Genomic DNA, 17,897 nt, shown 5'->3' with positions numbered 1-17,897 from the left:
TTGCTGGTCCCTCCTGTCCTCTGTGTTTCCTAAGGAAAGAGGTTACAATGGAGGAGGGCGGGTGGTAACAAACTGGGCAATCAACTGGTGAAGGCTGTGGCAGATCATCCTTGTGGATCTCCCCGGGCCTGGCCCGGATAACTGAGTGTCATGGGACCTCTTGAGAAATAAAATAGGAAACAAATTACAAAGCCTGTTACAGAATCCAAGTCACTGAGTTGGGAGGGGGATCACGGGGTTGGGGGGGTGGGAAGTCTGTGGACCTGGATGAGGCCGGGATGTGGGAGGTTAAGTGGTGGGAGCATTGCAGACGTTTGATCTAGCAAACATCTTCCTCCTCTTCCTGGGAGACACAATCCTTCTTTCCGCCTCCACCTCCCCCCACCCCCGCCCCGCCACCCCCGCAGCCCCCTCCCAAGCCTCCAGCTCTGGAAGCTGAGGCCCAGGCTTGCGCCCAAGTCTTCGGAATGTGGGCATTCTTTGGGACAATCGCTTTATTGGGGACAGCCAGCCCCCTCCACCCTGCGGTGGCCGCTTCCTGCGTTTTTATGGCCGCCGGCCGCTGGCTAATTGTCCCGGTTTTCCAGCTGTGTCTCCGCTCTGCCCTGGAGAAAGGGCCCTGGCCTGCCTGCCCAAATGCTTTGGGAGCGGCCTGGGTTGATCTGGCCCCAGGGGTCACACCAGATCTCAGAGAGGCCCATGCTCACTTGGCGTGTGGGGTGTGACGCCTGGAGAGAGGACACTGGCTGGTGTCCTTCATGAAGAAATGGGCCCTCATGGCAGTAGCATGGTCCCTCCATGGTTCTGGGCCCTGGGCTGGGGGTGAGGAGAAAGGAGGCAATAATGATGTCCTTGGACAAGCTCCTTGGAGTAGAAATATCCCCTCATGTCTGGGTTGCTCCCTCAGCCAAGAGGGGGCCCATCTGGGTTCCTGCAGGGGCAGGCTGTTGGGAGCAATCAGGGAGGGGTGCAAGGTAGCTGATGGGAAGAGAGCCTGGTGTCTTTTCATCACCATGGCTTAGCCTCTGAGAGCCCTTTGTCGGGTTCCTGACCCCTGGAAACCTGCTCTGGGTGGGGGAGGGGAGGCAGCTCCTCCGGGCCTCTGGGTGCAGGTGTGTGGCCCTGGGGGAGTGCAGGTGCCACGTGGGACAGGCCTCCAGCAGAGACCAAGGTGCCTGGTGCATTTCTTAGAGCCTCTTGGCTTGAGCTGAGAATCACCCTCAATGGTTGTCCCCAGCCTTCACTCTTCAAGGCTCTGGCCCAGCCTACCAGTACCTGGGTCTCCAAGTCATAGGGAAGTTTGGGGCTGGGGTGGGGCTGGGCCTGAGGCTGTGACCCCATGGAGCTTGAGTAGGCTGCTTAGGGCAGGACAGGGTGGGAAGAAAGAAACCAGGTAAATAAAAGGGTCCAGAAGACTCCGGGGCAGGCTCCACTTAGGTTATCAAAGGGACGTCTCTTTGTTACTGACAGCGTCGGGGCCACTCCACATTCCTCCGAGAGGGTCCGGGCTTCCAGAATCCTGGCTGCTGGCAAGGGCAGGGGCACTGAGCCGGGTGGGGAGCAGGAGGCACCGGAAGGGGCGGGCCATTCTTCCAGGGAGATGAGACACTCCTTGAATCCACAGATCATTGACAGGGCTGCCTCTCTGCTCAAAGGTCCCCAGTGTTTGCTCCAGCCTGGGGGGGAACTCTGCTTTTCCCCGTATTTGTGGCTCCTGGAACTGGGGCACCTGTGACCCTTGACACCTAGGTAGGGCAGGCTGTCTGTTCCACCTTAGCAAGCGAACCTACTTTCTGAAACCCTTTCAGATCAAGGAAATGATCCAAAGAGCGCTGCCCTTGCAAACTCCCTCTCTTGCCCTGCACAGGAAGCTTTCAACCTGCACTGACCTGAATTCCCAGGAGAAATAAGGAAGAGCAACAAGGAAGAGAGTGTTGTCTGATAAAACCATTCAGCTTGGCAGTCTACACTGCTGTGGGAAAAACTACTCGGTCGCTGTGTAGTTTGGAGTTGGAGAGTTTTGGGGCCAATAACGGCACGAAGTCAGCAATCCCCTCACATAAAGGAAGCCTCTATAAGGGGTGGTTTGACCCCCCAAGAAATCCTGCCCTGCAGCTCTGCTAGCATCTCTGGGAGGGAGATCAGTCACAGTGTCCTCTCTGTAGGGTCTCCCCAGAGTCCGCCGCCTGCTCAGTTCCATCAGGCCACAAAGGAGCACAACGTGTTCATCCTGAACAGCAGGGAGGGGCTGCAGCTGCCCACAGCTGCCCGGCTTCATTCACAGACTCGTCCCCACCCAAGGGAGTCAAGAATGTTCCCCCCAAGCAAACTGAGTCTCTGGTCCTGCCTACCTGCGGGAGAGTTTCTGAAATTGTGGGAGGTCATCGGTGGGCTAGATGTTTAACACTCAGAGTGCAGGAGACTGGATAAAACAGTGAGCTTTCTCATCCAGGGCAAGAAATAATTTTTTTCCCCCCTCCGCTCAAGGAGAGCTAGGAAAATAAAAAGCCTCAGACGAAGGGCTGATATTTGGGTGCAGAAATCTGGTTTTGCCCACTGGCTGCAAATTATGGGAATAAATGGTGGTTGCCCATTTTCTTCCCCCCACCCTCCCAACCCACCCTGCTAGAATCAGTCTGTGGATGTTGTACGACTTGGTCTAATTCTGTGTGATGCGTGAGCACAGAGCAAGAATTGAAAGCCTGAGAGGGAGCGCTCACTATGGAGAATACCCAGCCCCCGGGCCAGCAACACCTAAATGCTATCACATGGCTTTGGCGCGGAGTTACCGCTTGTTCCCTTACCGATGTCTCAGGCCTAAAGTGATGACCTTTGTTTGTCATATGAAAATATGTTCCTGGGAAGCCCTACACAGCAGGCTGTACGTGGCAGAGAGAAGGGGCTCAGGTAAGGGTGCAGCTCTCCTTGGGTTACCGGGCCCATTGGAAGCTACTCTCTCAAGAGGAAAGTCGAAAGTGAAGTCGCTCAGTTGTGTCCGACTCTTTGCGACCCCATGGACTGTAGCCTACTAGGCTCCTCTGTCCATGGGATTTTTCAGGCAAGAATACTGGAGTGGGCTGCCATTTCCTTCTCCAGGAGATCTTCCCAACCTAGGGATTGAACCTGGGTCTCCCGCATTGTAGGCAGACGCTTTACCGTCTGAGCCACCAGGGAACTTTGGTGCGGGGGTTGTGGGGGTGGGGGTGGGACAAAGGAGTTCATGTCTGTAGCCTTTGCATTTTACAAAGGAGCACTCTGAGGCCCAGAGAGGTTGGGTGACATTCCCAAGGTCACACAGCTAGCTGTTCCGGTCACTAACATTAAATGAGCTATATACAGGTGCATTCTTTGTAAACAGGAGCACTCTGTGCAAATGTTAATAATTACTAAGGCTTCGGGTGCCACCCTGGAAACCGCCTCCCCAACCCCAAACTGACTGGCGTCATGCGGGAGGGGGGAAGCCAAACTCCCCATCCCCACCCCACGCACCAAATAGTTTGAAAACAATCAGGTTGAGCTGTTGTGACAATTCTGCTTTCCAAGTCCTATTTATTATATTTCTCCCTTTCAGGGGCACCTGCTAATTGCAGTGTATAAGTTTATTGAATTGAACTCCATCCAGATGTTTCTTCAGTTGCCAACAAAAGTATCCATCTATCCCACAGTAAATTACTTTCTGTAAAAGAGCTCATCTTTATTTTTTGAAAGGGAACCCACATCCTGTGGCTGACCCCTGGAAATGTGTCAAATTCAAAATGAGTAAAGGGAATGCAAAGAAATCAGCTTGTCTTTCTCACCGTCCTCTACTTCCCCAGCAGTGTCCCTGCACCTTTTTTGGACACACGGCCCCAGAGGGTCGCACTTGTATGGGTGGGGGAAAAAAGACCACCCATTCAGTTTCCCATCACATAGGTGAGTGGGACCTGGGCTCGGCAGTTCCCAGCGGGAGCATTCTCCTGGGGCTTGCGGCAACGCTTGCCGGTTGGTCTTGAACATTTCAAGGGGGAGTGACAGTGGGTGAAGCAGCACCATCTCGGAAGGCAGTGTGTGTGGAGGGGTTGAAGATTACTGAAACTGAAATCAGCTCTTTGCTCTCCGACTTTTCTTAGAGTTGCCGTCGTGCTTTTTTTTTTTTTTTTAAATGAATTAGTTAAGTACGGGTATTAACTATTCACCCCGGAAACTGCACCACCACTTCTGCACCCTCTTCCCCGACATCTCCCGGCCACCCAGCGGTCCTGGCTGGTGGCTTTGCTGAGGCCCGAGTCCGAGCCCGCATGCCTCCGCTGTCCGTTTGGTTCGTTTCCCGCATCCTGCGCACTGGGAACACAGAAACCAGAAAGCATGCCCAAGCCCAGGACACCACTATCTGAGCCAAGATGTGGCAGAAGAAAACTGCCCTGCCAGACCTTGGCAGCCTCTGGAGAGCCGCCCGCAGGAGGACGGAGGTGGATGTGGGGTGTCCAGGGTCTTCCCCGTGCCCCCGCAACCCGTCCTCTGCCAGCGCTTGGGGCTTAGGTAGAGACTGTCCCCTTTCTCCCCCAGCTCCTTTGAAGGGGCGGGTTCAGCACGTTCCCCCACCCCGTATGCCCTCCTGAAGAAACAAACAATTTTGCAAACAAGCTTTAAGCCCTCAAAATGTTAACAGTGTAATAGTAGACACCAGATGGTGCCTGAGCCCAGCAAAATGCAGCTCCTCACCTCTAAAAATAGGGCTTTGGATCCGGCCCTGGGGATTCCTGCTTGTCCTAGCCTTAGCATATTTATATGGGGGTCCCTCTAAGAGGTGGGCTCACCCTAGGGTTGGGCAGGGTCCCTTCAATATAGTTTATTATTCTCAGTCTCAGGCCCAGCCCTTGGTCCTTGTATCCAGGGCCAGAAAATCTTCTTTGTCAAACAGCAGGTTTCTTGCTTGTGTCAGGAAAGCCCCCAGGTAACCCCCGCAAGAGGGAGGCAGGCGTCTATCCCCAGGCCCAGGGGCCCCACCTTTGCACCCAGGTCCTTTGTAATAGACACCTGGTGTTCCCCCATCCAGAGAAGGCTCTGGGGACTCCCCTGGCCCTGCTGCCAGCCCATGGCAGGGGAGATCCTGGTCAACAGCGACGGTGGGGCCTCAGCTCACCTCCTGGCTTCCCCACCTACTGCTGTCCCCAGCCTCCGGCCTTCACCCTCACCACTAGCAGGCAACACCTGTAAGTTGGCAAAGGGGAGCAGGGTTCCTGGATTAAAATTCCCGTGCTACCATGGTGGCTTCTCTCCGTGGAATTTAGCCCCCAACCAAAGGTGCTGCTGTCCTGCTTTTTATGGAAAGATTTTATTGCTCCTGTTGCCCTGCAGACCCCGGCTGGTCACTAATGGAGGTTCGTGTCTTCAGAAGGGCCAGTTCTGCCTTCATGTCTTCCTCCCTCTGCGGTGAGGAGAATGGCATGGCTTGTTTCTCCTCTGCCAACAGAAGCCTAAGGAGCGCTTGTTGGGGTTTGTTGGACCTTCTGGTGGGTGTGACTGGGAGAGAGAGAAAGGTGGTGGGCTCCTGCTGTGTGAGCAGACACACTAGACACCAGTTCTCTGGGGCTCTGGAACCCCGGGTCCGGCCTCTTCTGGCCAGAACCGATTTTCCTCCGTTCCCCGCTTTATCAGTTCTATAGGGCCCCGGACCTTCACGGCCATCCAGCTTGGAGAAGCCCCACTCCTAGCCTTTTCTGCCGGCCCCCACCGGGTGCCTCCGCAACGCCGGCCCCCGTGGGGCGCTCTCCCGCCCTCCATCCCCGCAGGCCGCTTTGTCAGTCCCAGCTCAAGCTCCGCGGTGTTTGTCCAAGTTTCAGAGAGACTCCTTCCACTCTCATGGAAGTGTCGGCGCAGCAACTAAGGTGGGAGAAGAAGAAGAAGAAGAAAAAAAACAAAAAACAGACAAACCACTGGAGAATAAGATTCCTTTTTTGTCCGTTTTGTTTTGCGGCTGGGGGTATAGCAGGAGAGGGTGCGGGGCCAAAACGAGCTGGATAAGCGCTTTGGAATCCGCATAGGCAGGTGGTGTCAACGGGCCGCAACGGGAGTGAAGAATTGGAGCAGTGAGCTGGATACATCGGTGGCAAAGCCCGAAACTATCAACAGATATTTTGGCAAAGGGTGCGCGTGTGGGGAGGGGGACAGAAGGGCTCGTTATTCGTGCGACTGTCTCGATTCGCCCCAGCCTCCGTGCGCGGGGGTGGACTTCGTTCCAAGCGCATCGCGCGCGCCCGCGGCCCTGGTGCGTCCCGACGTGCGTCCTGGGGTCCTCTGCTGGCGCGGCCGCTACGGCTGCTCCCCGAGCAGGTCGGCGAGACGCAGGTGGCAGATCTTCTTCACCTCGCCCAAGGCGGTGCGCAGCTCCTGCGCCGGCGGGCAGCGCAGCCGGCGCGCCAGCTCGCGGGGCGCCGCCGCTGGGTCGCTGAGGCGCACGGCGAGCACGAAGGGGAAGCCGAAGCGCGTGCGGTACTGCGCGGTGAGCTCGGTGAACCGGAGCCGCTCGGCCGCGCCCAGGTTCTGCAGGCCCGCGGCGCTCTGCTCCCGCTGCGACTCGGCGGTGAGCCGACCCCACGGCAGCTGGCGGCCCGCCAGCTCCGGGTGGCAGCGCAGGACGCCTTCCTGGCCTGCGGAGAAGCACAGACATACGGCGGTGGGAGGGTGTTATCGCGCCCCGAAGGGCTTCGGAGAAAAGCAGGGTCCCGGAACGTGATGAGGGGCACCTCGGGGCGCCCAGTGCACCCGCCCCCTCCAGCTCGTCCTGAACCCTGCGCCCCTCCAACCCCGCTTCACTCGGCCTCGGCCGGGGCCCCGGGGGCGGGGCGGGAAGTGACAAGTCTGTCCTTTGAGACCTTGGGGCCAGCAGAGCGGCGGGGAGCGGCCGCGGAGGCTCGGAATTTACGACTTGCTCGGGAGGGAGCGGGGACGCGATAAGGGAACCCGAGCGTTTCGTATCTTTTCAAAGTCCTTTGCTCTCAGGGGGGCTTTGATGTCGGAGAGGGCCGGACACAAGGGCCTGAAGACTTCCTGCAAAAGCCACGGAATGGGTTTCGCTCTGGAAAGGAGACTGGCGGGGAGGATCCACAGGGATAACATCCTTGGAGCTTGGCAAATAAATGCCCAGGGTTTTGTGACCCTAAGTGTGAGCTCTGAGCTTCTGGAAATCAGGCGTGCAAAGAGCTTTGCAGATGATTAACTGCTAAAAAACCCATTTCCAGCCGAATCCTACGGCCCTTTGAACGAAAGTGGCTTCCTCCTTTTAGGAAAACAGCACCACTCACCACCCACCGTGACTGAGGCTCGTTTCCCTTCTCCCACGGTAGATCTCAAAACAATTCTTGGAGAACAACCTTTCCTGGGAAGGCAGCTTCTCCTCATCTCCGAACACTGGCCTGAAATTGGCCACCCGTGGTGTGAGTCCTGCGATTTCAAGTCCTAATCCAGGGGGGTTTTCCTGAGCCCTAGCCAATCATTTTACTTAGTTCTCTAAAGGGAGATTTAGAATCCGTGGGGCTGGGCAAGACTTCAGATATGCTAAACAGGGAACCCGATGCGAACAATGGGGCTGATGACACCTAGCTTGCTGAGGAGTGGCAAGGATTGGAGACAATTCACTTACCCACACAGCACCTGATGCTAGCAGTTTTTCAATAAATAGCCATATTACCTGCCCTAGTAAACTCAGTGTAACTGGGCTGCCCTGCGGCTGGAAGCTTCTGTCCCTGGGGCTGAGGACAGGTGCGGGGCTCCTCTGGAAAGGAGGGGATCACTGATTGACTCTTCCTTTAATTAGGGTATAAACTCTCCCTGCTTAAATCTTATAGTTTCTGCCCAATTAAAGGATGACTGGGATTGTTGTCTTGTGGACCTGTGTCCTGAGAAGTGGGAGAACTGGGGTGGGGGGAACTTCTGCACTGAAGAGAGGCTTCATCAGAGGCTCAGAAAGGAGTAGCTGACCTGCCCAAGGTCACTGAGCCAGGAAGCTGCTTGCGTGGGGCTCCTGGACTCCAAACCACTGGTTTTGGAGCACTGACTGCCCCTTCAAGATTAAAGGTAGTTTAAAATGAAACTCAGGTCACCAGTAATCCCATTTTGGCAATACCCCCCATTTTAGAATACCTCTCCTGGGCCTTGCAAAACTGGGGGGCTTGGTCCCCGTGTCCAGCACAGCCGGGTGATGCGAAAAACGTAGGTGATAAAGTCCCTACCTGGGTGCCCCCAGCCCTGGGCTGGAAGGCGGCTGTGCTGTGGAGGCTGCCCAAGCCTGAGGCTGGGTGCCCCCTGAATCCGCTCCATACCCACCTAGTCTGGACCCCCCCAAATGGGCATGGGCGGCGGGGGTCTGGGAGGCTCACTGGCCCTGACCGCCTGCCCTGCACCCCATCCTTGTTTATTCAGATTTTCAAAGGGGTGAGGAGGTAAGGGGGCTGGGACCCCGCCTTCTCACTGAACTCAGCGTCTCCCCACCCCACCCTCCCCCCATTTCTTACTCTGCAGAGGCCTGGCTCCAGTGCAGGGAAGGAGGTTTTTGCTAGGAGGACCTGGCCGGGGGTTGGGTTTGTCCCCCGGTGGCCCCAAGCAGAACCCTGGTCCTGTGGGTGGCCGCCCGCATCCCAGACCTGCTTCTTCTTTCTGGCCCTGACACCTGGCTTCTCACTCCGTTGGGCTCTTCCCTCTCTTGAAAACATCACCTGGGGTTAATGTTTGCCCAGGACTGAGCGTGTTTTCCGCTGGTGGCAGGAGACAAGGGGGATGAGAGAAGCGCAGAGCAAAGAGAAGAAAAGAGATCAGAAAAGAGGATTTACACACACACAGACACAGAGCAGTCAAATGTAGGTAAAGGAAGATGGTGCAGGGAGGCAGGGGAGGCAGGTAGGGAATGGTAGCTCTGGAGAAATAGAACCTCCCGTTGACCCAAGGACTCCATCTTTATTGCCCCAAACCACTGATACGCCCCTTCCAATCCTTCCTGCCGGACAGCTCTCTGCCCCTTCCAGTGCTGCATCCCCAGTGGCCTTAAGCCCCAGTAGGAGGCTGGAGACCACGCCTGGGTACTCCCCACCTCCCCACCTCAGCCCTGCAGTCCCCCTGCCTGGACTGTCCAAACCTGGCTGGGTGTCTCACTTCAGGCCTTTCAGTACTGTCTGTCCTTCAGTCGCTCCTAAAATCTGAGACAGCACCGCCTCTGCCATTGGCATGGCACGGTCTGGAGATGCAGGTGTGGACAGACACTGTTTGCTGCGACCACAGACCAAGAATCTCTGCCCCTTGAAGAGTTCCTGGCACGGAGCCGACAGTCCTCATTTTATTAGCAGACAGTGGTGGCCGCTGAAGAGCAGGGGGTCGGCCTGGAAGCCCATCAACGTCCTCCAGTGTCCCCACACTGTCCCAGCTGGTGTACCCTCCCTCCTGTCCGGTGCATGGCCTGGGCCAACCTCTCTCTCCACTTGTGTTCTGGGAGCCAGCGCCTCCTTCCATGTCAAAGGCTACAATTTCAACCATCAATCCACCCCCCCACCCCACCCCCCTCCCCCCTCCCCCCCCCCCCCCCCCCCCCCCCCCGGCCTGCCCACCATCACTGCCACTTCATCAACACACAAACCGGCCCTAGAAGCACTCAACCCCTAAACAAAAGGAGCGCCCTCTCTTGATTGCCTGTGGTCCTCTAGTTCCTCCCTGCCTCTCTGCTCCTCCTCACAGCACAGCTGTTCCAGGGGATTGTCTCCTCGGCATTCCCACTTCCTCTCCCCACCTCCCAGTCTCACCCCATCACACTTCCAGCCCCACCGGCCTGCCAGGCTGCACTCCTCGGGTCACAGGCGACAGACAGCTTGCTCAAGCCAATAGCCAGTGCTCTGGCCTCTTCTCTCTCAGCCTCTTGGCAGCATGTCATGTGGTTGGCCCTCTCTCCTTGGAAGATTCCCATCATCACTTATTCTCATCACTGGTCCAGATCAGCGACACAAGTGCTCCCCGACTCAGTCCTCACACCTTCTCCCTTCTGATTCACATGGATGCCCTAAGTGTTCTCATCTAGCCCCCTAGCTTCAAATGCCATGGATTATTTCATGACACCTGGGTCTAGTCTAGTCCTCGGCTTTCCCCTGAGTTCCTTTGTTATGAGCCACCTGAACACTCAATATTGTCCCCTGGATGGTTATTTGGCATCTCAGCCTTGCCAAGCTCCCATTCTCCATCCTGTCTTCTCAGTGCTGAACTCTTCCTCGTTGCAGAAAACAGACCACCACCCACTCAGTTGCTCATATAAAAAATACAGGTGTTATCCTTCATTTCGGGCTTCCCAGGTGACTCGGTGGTAAAGAATCTGCCTGCCAATGCTGGAGCCACAGGAGATGCAAGTTTGATCCCTGGGTTGGAAAGATCCCCTGGAGAAGGAAATAGCAACCTCTCCAGTCTTCTTGGCTGGAGAATCCCATGGACAGAGGAGCCTGGCGGGCTACAGTCCGTCTGGTCACAGAGTCAGACACAACTTAAACAACACAACAATCCTTCATTTCTCTTTGTTTCTGACCTGCCTTCCTGCCACAAATCTATCAAAAACACCTATTGGTTCTAACTCTAAAATTCTTCCTGAAAATCCAGCCACATCTCTTCATCTCTCCTGCTGCAACCCTAGTCCACCTGACCATCACCTCTCGATTTTACTGCTACTGCAGGCCCTCCTATGGACGGAAGAGCCTGGTAGGCTGCAGTCCATGGGGTCGCTAAGAGTCGGACACGACTGAGCGACTTCACTTACATTTTTCACTCTCATGCATTGGAGAAGGAAATGACAACCCACTCCAGTGTTCTTGCCTGGAGAATCCCAGGGACGGGGGAGCCTGGTGGGTTGCCGTCTCTGGAGTCGCACAGAGTCGGACACGACTGAAGCGACTTAGCAGCAGCAGGCCCTCCACCTGACCCCTTTCCTCACATCTCTCCACTCTCCACCATTCTCCAACTGCCTTGGTCTTTCTTGTCACTTCTTAAGAAAGACCTCTTTTATTACATATGTTCTATCCTAATACAAATGTTCTCCTAGTTTCTAGAATTGAAATGATCCTTTTTATGTATGTTAATCCTGCATCTCTTCACTGAAATGTCAGCTCATTGAAGGCAGGGACTTGTCTTGTTCATGGCTCTATCTCCAGGGCCGGGGACAATTCCCCAGGGAAGAGTAGGCACTTAGCAAGTGTTTATTGACTGACACTCTGGGGAGAAAGTGCTGTATATTTGACTGAATGAACACATCTTAATAGCCTCATATAAATACCTTATAGCCTGCATTGAAGGAAGTTATCGGTATCCAAGTCTTTGATGCTTTCAACAACTATCTTCTGAAATAAATATTAAGTAATGAATCATGGCATTATTGCTATTCTGAAATACCACTGAAAGATGCATGATTAACTGTTATGACATTTTTATTGCTCTTTGATGTTTAATACAAATCACTATTGAATTTGTTCATTATTGGCCGTGTGTGTGTGTGTGGGGGGTGTGGGTGTGGGTGTGTGTGTGCGCGCGCATGTGAACCTTCTTCCCTTTATTGTTGTCATTCCTCTGGCTTGGGAATCAGGAACTGATTGGCTTGAAAAGGTATTTTGCCAATTAGTTTTGGAGCTAAATATTAGTCCTATACTGCCACCTACTGGTCAGTAATCACCATAGTGTCTCCGAAATGAATAGTCAATCTTGGCTTACTCTTGAAACAGAATTTTCCGTTTTCTTTAAATGGTAGAATGTTTTCTTAGACCATCTAAAACAAATCTTTGACCAGATAGATCATCATAACCTGAACATCTCTATAAGGTCCCTTTTAGTTTTAGGATTCAAAGACTCTGTTACACCCAATTTGTTGTTTACTATCTAAGGAGTAAGTCGTCCCCAATGGCTCAGTGGAAAGAATCTGCCTGCAATGCAGGAAGAAATGGGTTCAGTCTCTGGGTCAGGAAGATCCCCTGGAGCAGGGAATGGCAACCCACTCTAGTATTCTTGCCTGGGGAATTTCACGGACAGAGGAGCTTGGGGGGCTATAGTCTATGGGGTTGTGAGCAAACATCCAAGAAGAAAAGCTAGACTTTTACTTGATTATTTTAAAAACTAATTTAAAATAAATTAGTAGGGGAGGGGACTTCCCTGGCAGTCAATGGTGGGGACTTCACCTTCCAATGCATGGGGTGTGGGTTTGATCCCTGGTTGGGGAGCTAGGATCCCGTATGCCTCTTGGCCAAAAAGCCAGAACACAAACAACAGAGGCAATATAGTAACAAATTCAATAAAGACTTTTAAAATGGTCCACATTAAAAAAAAAAAACAACTTAAAAAAATAAAACCCAGCAATTCCCCGGTGGGATTCCCTGATGGGATTTTCACTGCTGCTGCCCGGGGTTCAATCCCTGATCTGGGAATTGAGATCCTGCAAGTCAAGAAATGTAGCCAAGAAAAAAAAAAGATAAAAATAATAATAATAAAAATAAAACCCCAAATATCTGGTACATCAAGCATTAACATTATTGAATAAATCAGTGAATGAATAGATGAAGTCCCTAGAAACTGTTTCTAGATTTTGCCTTTGAATTTCCAGAAAATTCTTCAAAAGCTGTTGGGTTGATTATCAGGGTTTGTCTCAGTTTTCTTATCTGTAAAATGGGGATACTAATGATAATCCTTATTTTATAGGATTATTATGAGGATTAAGGGAGTTAGTAAATGCCAAGTGTTGGGAAAGGTGCTTAAAAGACAGCAATAGTAAGGGGAAAATGCATTTTAGGGGTTGTCATCATTATTTCCACCACTAACTCTGCTTGCTTAATGCCATGAAGATGATTAGATAGGAGGAAAGTGATTAGAGAGGGCTGCACTCCCAGCTGCCCCAGGCAAGTGTGGCCACCAGCACAGGGCTGAAAAGCAAGCTCTACCAGCAGAGAGGTCCCTCAAAGAACTGCCTGGAGTGCAGAAGCAAGCAAACGCCCAGGTGGCTCCAACTCCCTCCAGAGGTTTTGTCCCAGTGACCGCTTGGAAAGTCACCCCAGTTAAAGTGTGTGGGGAAGGGTAATGCCAGGCTCCACCATCTTTCAACATCCCCTTAGGAACGATTTCATTCATTCCCTTGGCAAACTTCGATCATGTTCCAGTGTTCTGTCCACCGGGTGGGATGGGATTCTCACACTGGCCCAGATACGGTGGGTCCCTCGTGTTTGCAGCCAGCTGGCCTGTGGCAGGGGGTTGAGGGGTGGGGGTGGGGGTAGGGGGGCTGCAGGATCAGCTTTGGACAGGCAGTGCGTGAAGGTCAACAGGGCCCCTACATTCCTACTTGCGGCAGGTGTGGGATCTAGTTCCCTGACCAGGGATCAAACCCGAGCCCATCCCCTACACTGGGAGCTCGGAGTCTTCACCAATGGACCACAGGGAAGTCAGGGCCTCCACATTCCTGTCAGCTTGGTTTAATCCCCCATCCTCCCCTCTTCCTGAATGTACCTAAAATGAAATAAAGGAGCCCCTTGTTTGGGAGGCTCCCTCTGACCTCTGGAAACCTCGCTGGGGCCGGGTGTCAGAGCCCTGGGCTCACAGGCCAGGACTTGTGCAGAAGAGCACCGCGCCTACAGCCCAGCTCCCTGTGGAAGCCCCTCTGTGAAGACAGCCTGTCCCCTCGAGGTCCCTCAGCCAGTCCAGGCTTCTCCAGGGACCTTGAGGACAGCCCGGGAGGCAGCCTCAGCCGCTGACCTTTGGCCTGTGAACCCCTGGGAGGCCGTGTGTCCTTCTGACTCACCTGGGATTGGCCTGGCCCCAAACTTCCCTCCTCTCCCCACCCTACACCCCCAAGGGCCTCCTTTTCTCTCTCCACCCAAAGGAAATTGGCATTTTCTACCTCTTTCTCCAGAGGGATTTCTTGAGACTTCTGTCTTTCCCCCTCCACCTCACACCCACAGGGAGCTGCTGACCTGAGGGACTCTACTTCCCTTAGCCGCCTAGTCCAAACCGGCCCTTTCTGGTAAAACATAAGCCATTCTCTCTTTCCCCCCAGGCTCCTCAGATAGTCCGATAGGGAGCAGTCTCCTCTCCAGCATACGGGACATTCCCAAAGCCAACGCAGGGCTGGGGTGGGGTGGGGGGGCGGGCACTAGCGTGACCTTTGGTCCCTGAGCAGCTTTGAGGCCAGAGGAGGCGGTTGCCTCCTCTTTCCTGGTAACCCCAGAGCTTTAATATTTAACAGCCAGTTTACCTGAGCCAAGGAACCTTCTTTTACTCTACTGTCTGCTTAACACTGCAAGGACTTGACTCTCTTTTGCAGAAGTCTGAAGAAACTCACCAAGCCTTACAGCAAAAATAAGTAAATGTGTATACCAGGGATAAACAACTAGGCTCAAATATCTCAAAACAGTTTGATAACAAAGAAGGAGTAGACTCACAGATGAGAAAACTAGAGGTTACCAGTGGGGGGTGGGGTGGGCAGGAGGGGCATTATGGATGGGGGAGGGGAGGTGGAGACGATTGGGTCTAAGATCCGCTCTGGAATATATCATACAAGACGGAGAATACAGCCAATATTTTGTAATAACTAAATGGAAAGTAACCTTTAAAAATTGTGTTTAAAAATAAAAACAGCCACAAGACCTCCCCTCCCCCCATTTTAAAAGAAATCTTTTTTGGCCACACTATGGCTTTTGGAACATGAGTTTGAGTAAGCTCCATGAGTTGGTGATGAACAGGGAAGCCTGGTATGCTGCAGTCCATGGGGTCTCAAAGAGTCAGACATGACTGAGTGAACTGAACTGATGGCTTGTGGGATCTTAGCTCCCCAATCCGGGTTCAAACCCAGGCTCTTGGCAGTGAAACCTGAGTCTTAACCACTGGACCATCAGGGAATTGCCTCCCCTATCTTTTTGATAAGCACATCTGAAATCCCTCTGTCAGCGTCCAACCCAAAACCTTACCTGACAGTGGAAGACCATCAATAAAGGCAAAAAAGTGCTTCTCTAAATCTCCCAAGCCAGAGAACGGGCGCTTGGACCAAACCGCGGCTGCGATCAGAGGACACCTCTCGATGACATTTCCAAACACATCCACAAATTCTCCAAAGTCCATGGAGTTGACCTTCTCAATGTCCATGGCTTGTGCTCCAGTGGCGGTGGCAAGACTGGGCTCCCCTCTGGGTGAGTGACTGACACGTCTCTGCTCGTCGAGTTATATTTGCTGAATGCACAGGCTTGGTTTGTTTTGTTTTTTTGCAACACCAGCTTGGCATGTTTTAAATGCCTCTGGGAAAAGCAGAGATCCAGAGTTCTTGTGCAATCAACCAACACGGGCTTAAGGTCTAATCCAGGGAGCAGAGATCTTGCAGAGGGGGAAACGTGTCCAGCCAAACTCTTCCCACCATCCAAGCAGGCAGAGGCCATATTCAGCCTCAGCATTCAAGCCAGTTAGCCTTCTGGTGCCATTAACATTTTAGCCTGCCTGCTTACTGTATTTGTTTCATGACTGAAGGACTGACAGCAAAGAAGTCAAGGAACTTTGCTTTTCAAAGAGGGTAAGTCTGGTGCCAGAAGTACCATAATTACAGGCCATGTCTTCGAATATGGAGGAAGATAAATATGTATAGGCACACCCATACACACACATGCACACGCAGGGCTTCCCTGATAGCTCAGTTGGTACAGAATCAACCTACAATGATACAGGAGATCGCCTGCAATGTAAGAGACCCAGGTTCAATCCTTGGGTTGGGAAGCTCCCCTGGATATGGAAATGGCAACCCACTCCGGTATTCTTGCCTGGAGAATCCCATGGACAGAGGAGCCTGACAGGCTATGGTCCATGGGGTCACAAAGAGTCAAAGGTGACTTAGTGACTAAACAACAATCATATGCGTGTGTGTGTGTGTGTGTGTGTGTGATGGGGTGGTTAAGTTGTGTTCACCTCTTTGCGACCCCGTGGACTGTAGCCTGCCAGGCTCCATGAGATTTCCCTTGCTCGAGTGGGTTGCCAACTCCTTCTCCAGGATCTTCCTGACCCAGGGATTGAACCCATGTCTCCTGCATTGGCAAGCGGGTTCTCTACCACTGAACCACTAGGGGAGCTGATATGTATTGCCTGTCGTATATGTTGCATAGATATGTGAACACACACTGGATGCTGTATCATGTGTGAAGTTTTAGGCAGGCAGCCCAGTGTGGAGGGCCTGGTCCCAGGAGAGCTTGGATCCAGGCTCTGCCCCCTGCTAGTTGGCATTCGTCAAGTTATTAAACTTTTCTGAACCTCAGTTTCTTTGTCTGTAAAGTGGGGATAATACAAGTATTTGCCTGATGGGATTTTTGCAAAGATAAAGCAAGTTAGCTTAGCAGAGTGCTCCTGTTAACATCGCACTGCAGAGGTGTCGGCTGATACAATGTTGACTGCAGGAAGTCTGCAGAGGACCAGCCACAGAACATCCTCTGCTGTCCTTTCTGCCACCAGAGCCAACACAGCTCTTTCCTGTCCCCGCAGGTTCCCTGCAGACAGGATAACAGCCAGTGTGAATTTATTTCCCATCTCCCTCCCCCAGCACCCTCAAAGCTGACTGTCCGGAAGGGAGGGTGAGGTCTGTCCAGCAACTGCACCCCCAGCCCCTCGCAACCCTTGCAAGTCTTACTCCCCTCCTGGTCCCCGGAGTGAGCAAAGGAGTGGGGAACTGAAGACAGAGCAGAAGGCAAGGGAAAAAGGGTTCCCCTCCTTGTGCATGACCCTTACCTTCCTCCGCCTGTTATTCTGCACACAAAGGGTCCTTCTTCCCCACCAAGCCCCAGGCACTGGCAGCCTGGGCCTGGAGCCTGGCGGCTCTCAGCTCCTCTGAAGCAGTGGGAGAGATAGACATCTGAATTTGCAAGTGGAAACTTCTTAGCTCATGGAAATGCTGATATGCACAGTGGGAAGGGCCTTGCATTTGGGGCAGAGACCAGGAGCCTAACCTTTTATTTGGTGTTATCTGTTGTATAACAATGGAACTCCAAACAGCCTACTAAAATAGGAAGCCTTATGCTCTGCTGTCACTTTTCCAGGGAAGAGTACTGGAGTGGGGTGCCATTGCCTTCTCCAAGGAAGCCTTAGGGTTAAGGTATTAAACAGTCCTGGACACTAAGCAATTGACTTCCCAGGTGGTGCAGTGGTAAAGAATCCACCTGCCAGTGCAGGAGATGTAGGACACACGAGATCCCCTGGAGGAGGGCATGGCAACCCACTCCAGTATCCTTGCCTGGGGAATCCAATGAACATAGGAGCCTGGCAGGTCCATGGGGTCACAAAGAGCTGGGCACGACTGATCACAAAACCCACCAAAATCCAACCAAATTCCTGATATGGAACTTGGCCAGCTAGGCCACCAAAGGACCCTGGGCTCAGTTAATGTTGTCTGACTCCTCCAGTCAAATTGAAGAAATGTAAAGGCAATGGCACCCCACTCCAGTACTCTTGCCTGGAAAATCCCATGGACGGAGGAGCCTGGTAGGCTGCAGTCCATGGGGTCGAGAAGAGTCGGACACGACTGAGCGCCTTCACTTTCACTTTTCACTTTCATGCGTTGGAGAAGGAAATGGCAACCCACTCCAGTGTTCTTGCCTGGAGAATCCCAGGGACGGGGAAGCCTGGTGGGCTGCCGTCTATGGGGTCGCACAGAGTTGGACACGACTTAAGCGACTTAGCAGCAGCAGCAAAGTGGTCAGAGGTCAGGGCATTCTCACCCTAGCAAAAAGTTAAGTTACTGAACTGTATAGTATATGTAAGAGAATTGTATGGTATTTGAATTATATATCGATAAAGCAATTATTTTCTTTTTAAATTTTACTTTATTGATTTATTTTTTAAGATTTTTAAAAATATGGACCATTTTTAAACACTTTATTAAATTTGTCACAGTATTT

The 17,897-nt window shown here is 52.8% G+C and overlaps 1 protein-coding gene across 1 annotated transcript; it reads right to left on the bottom strand.

Moving 5' to 3' along the window:
- Positions 1–5,916: 5,916 nt before the first annotated feature.
- Positions 5,917–15,283, bottom strand: URAD (ureidoimidazoline (2-oxo-4-hydroxy-4-carboxy-5-) decarboxylase). Its single transcript, XM_027557520.1, has 2 exons — positions 14,940–15,283; positions 5,917–6,629 (listed from the first exon to the last, which is right to left on the bottom strand). The coding sequence occupies exons 1-2, from the start codon at positions 15,112–15,114 to the stop codon at positions 6,292–6,294; spliced, it is 513 nt and encodes a 170-aa protein (XP_027413321.1). The 5' UTR covers positions 15,115–15,283; the 3' UTR covers positions 5,917–6,291.
- Positions 15,284–17,897: the final 2,614 nt, after the last annotated feature.

This window comes from Bos indicus x Bos taurus, chromosome 12 (assembly GCF_003369695.1).
Source record: "Bos indicus x Bos taurus breed Angus x Brahman F1 hybrid chromosome 12, Bos_hybrid_MaternalHap_v2.0, whole genome shotgun sequence".
Taxonomy (NCBI): Eukaryota; Metazoa; Chordata; class Mammalia; order Artiodactyla; family Bovidae; genus Bos; species Bos indicus x Bos taurus.
This window is presented reverse-complemented; position numbering and strand designations above follow the sequence as displayed.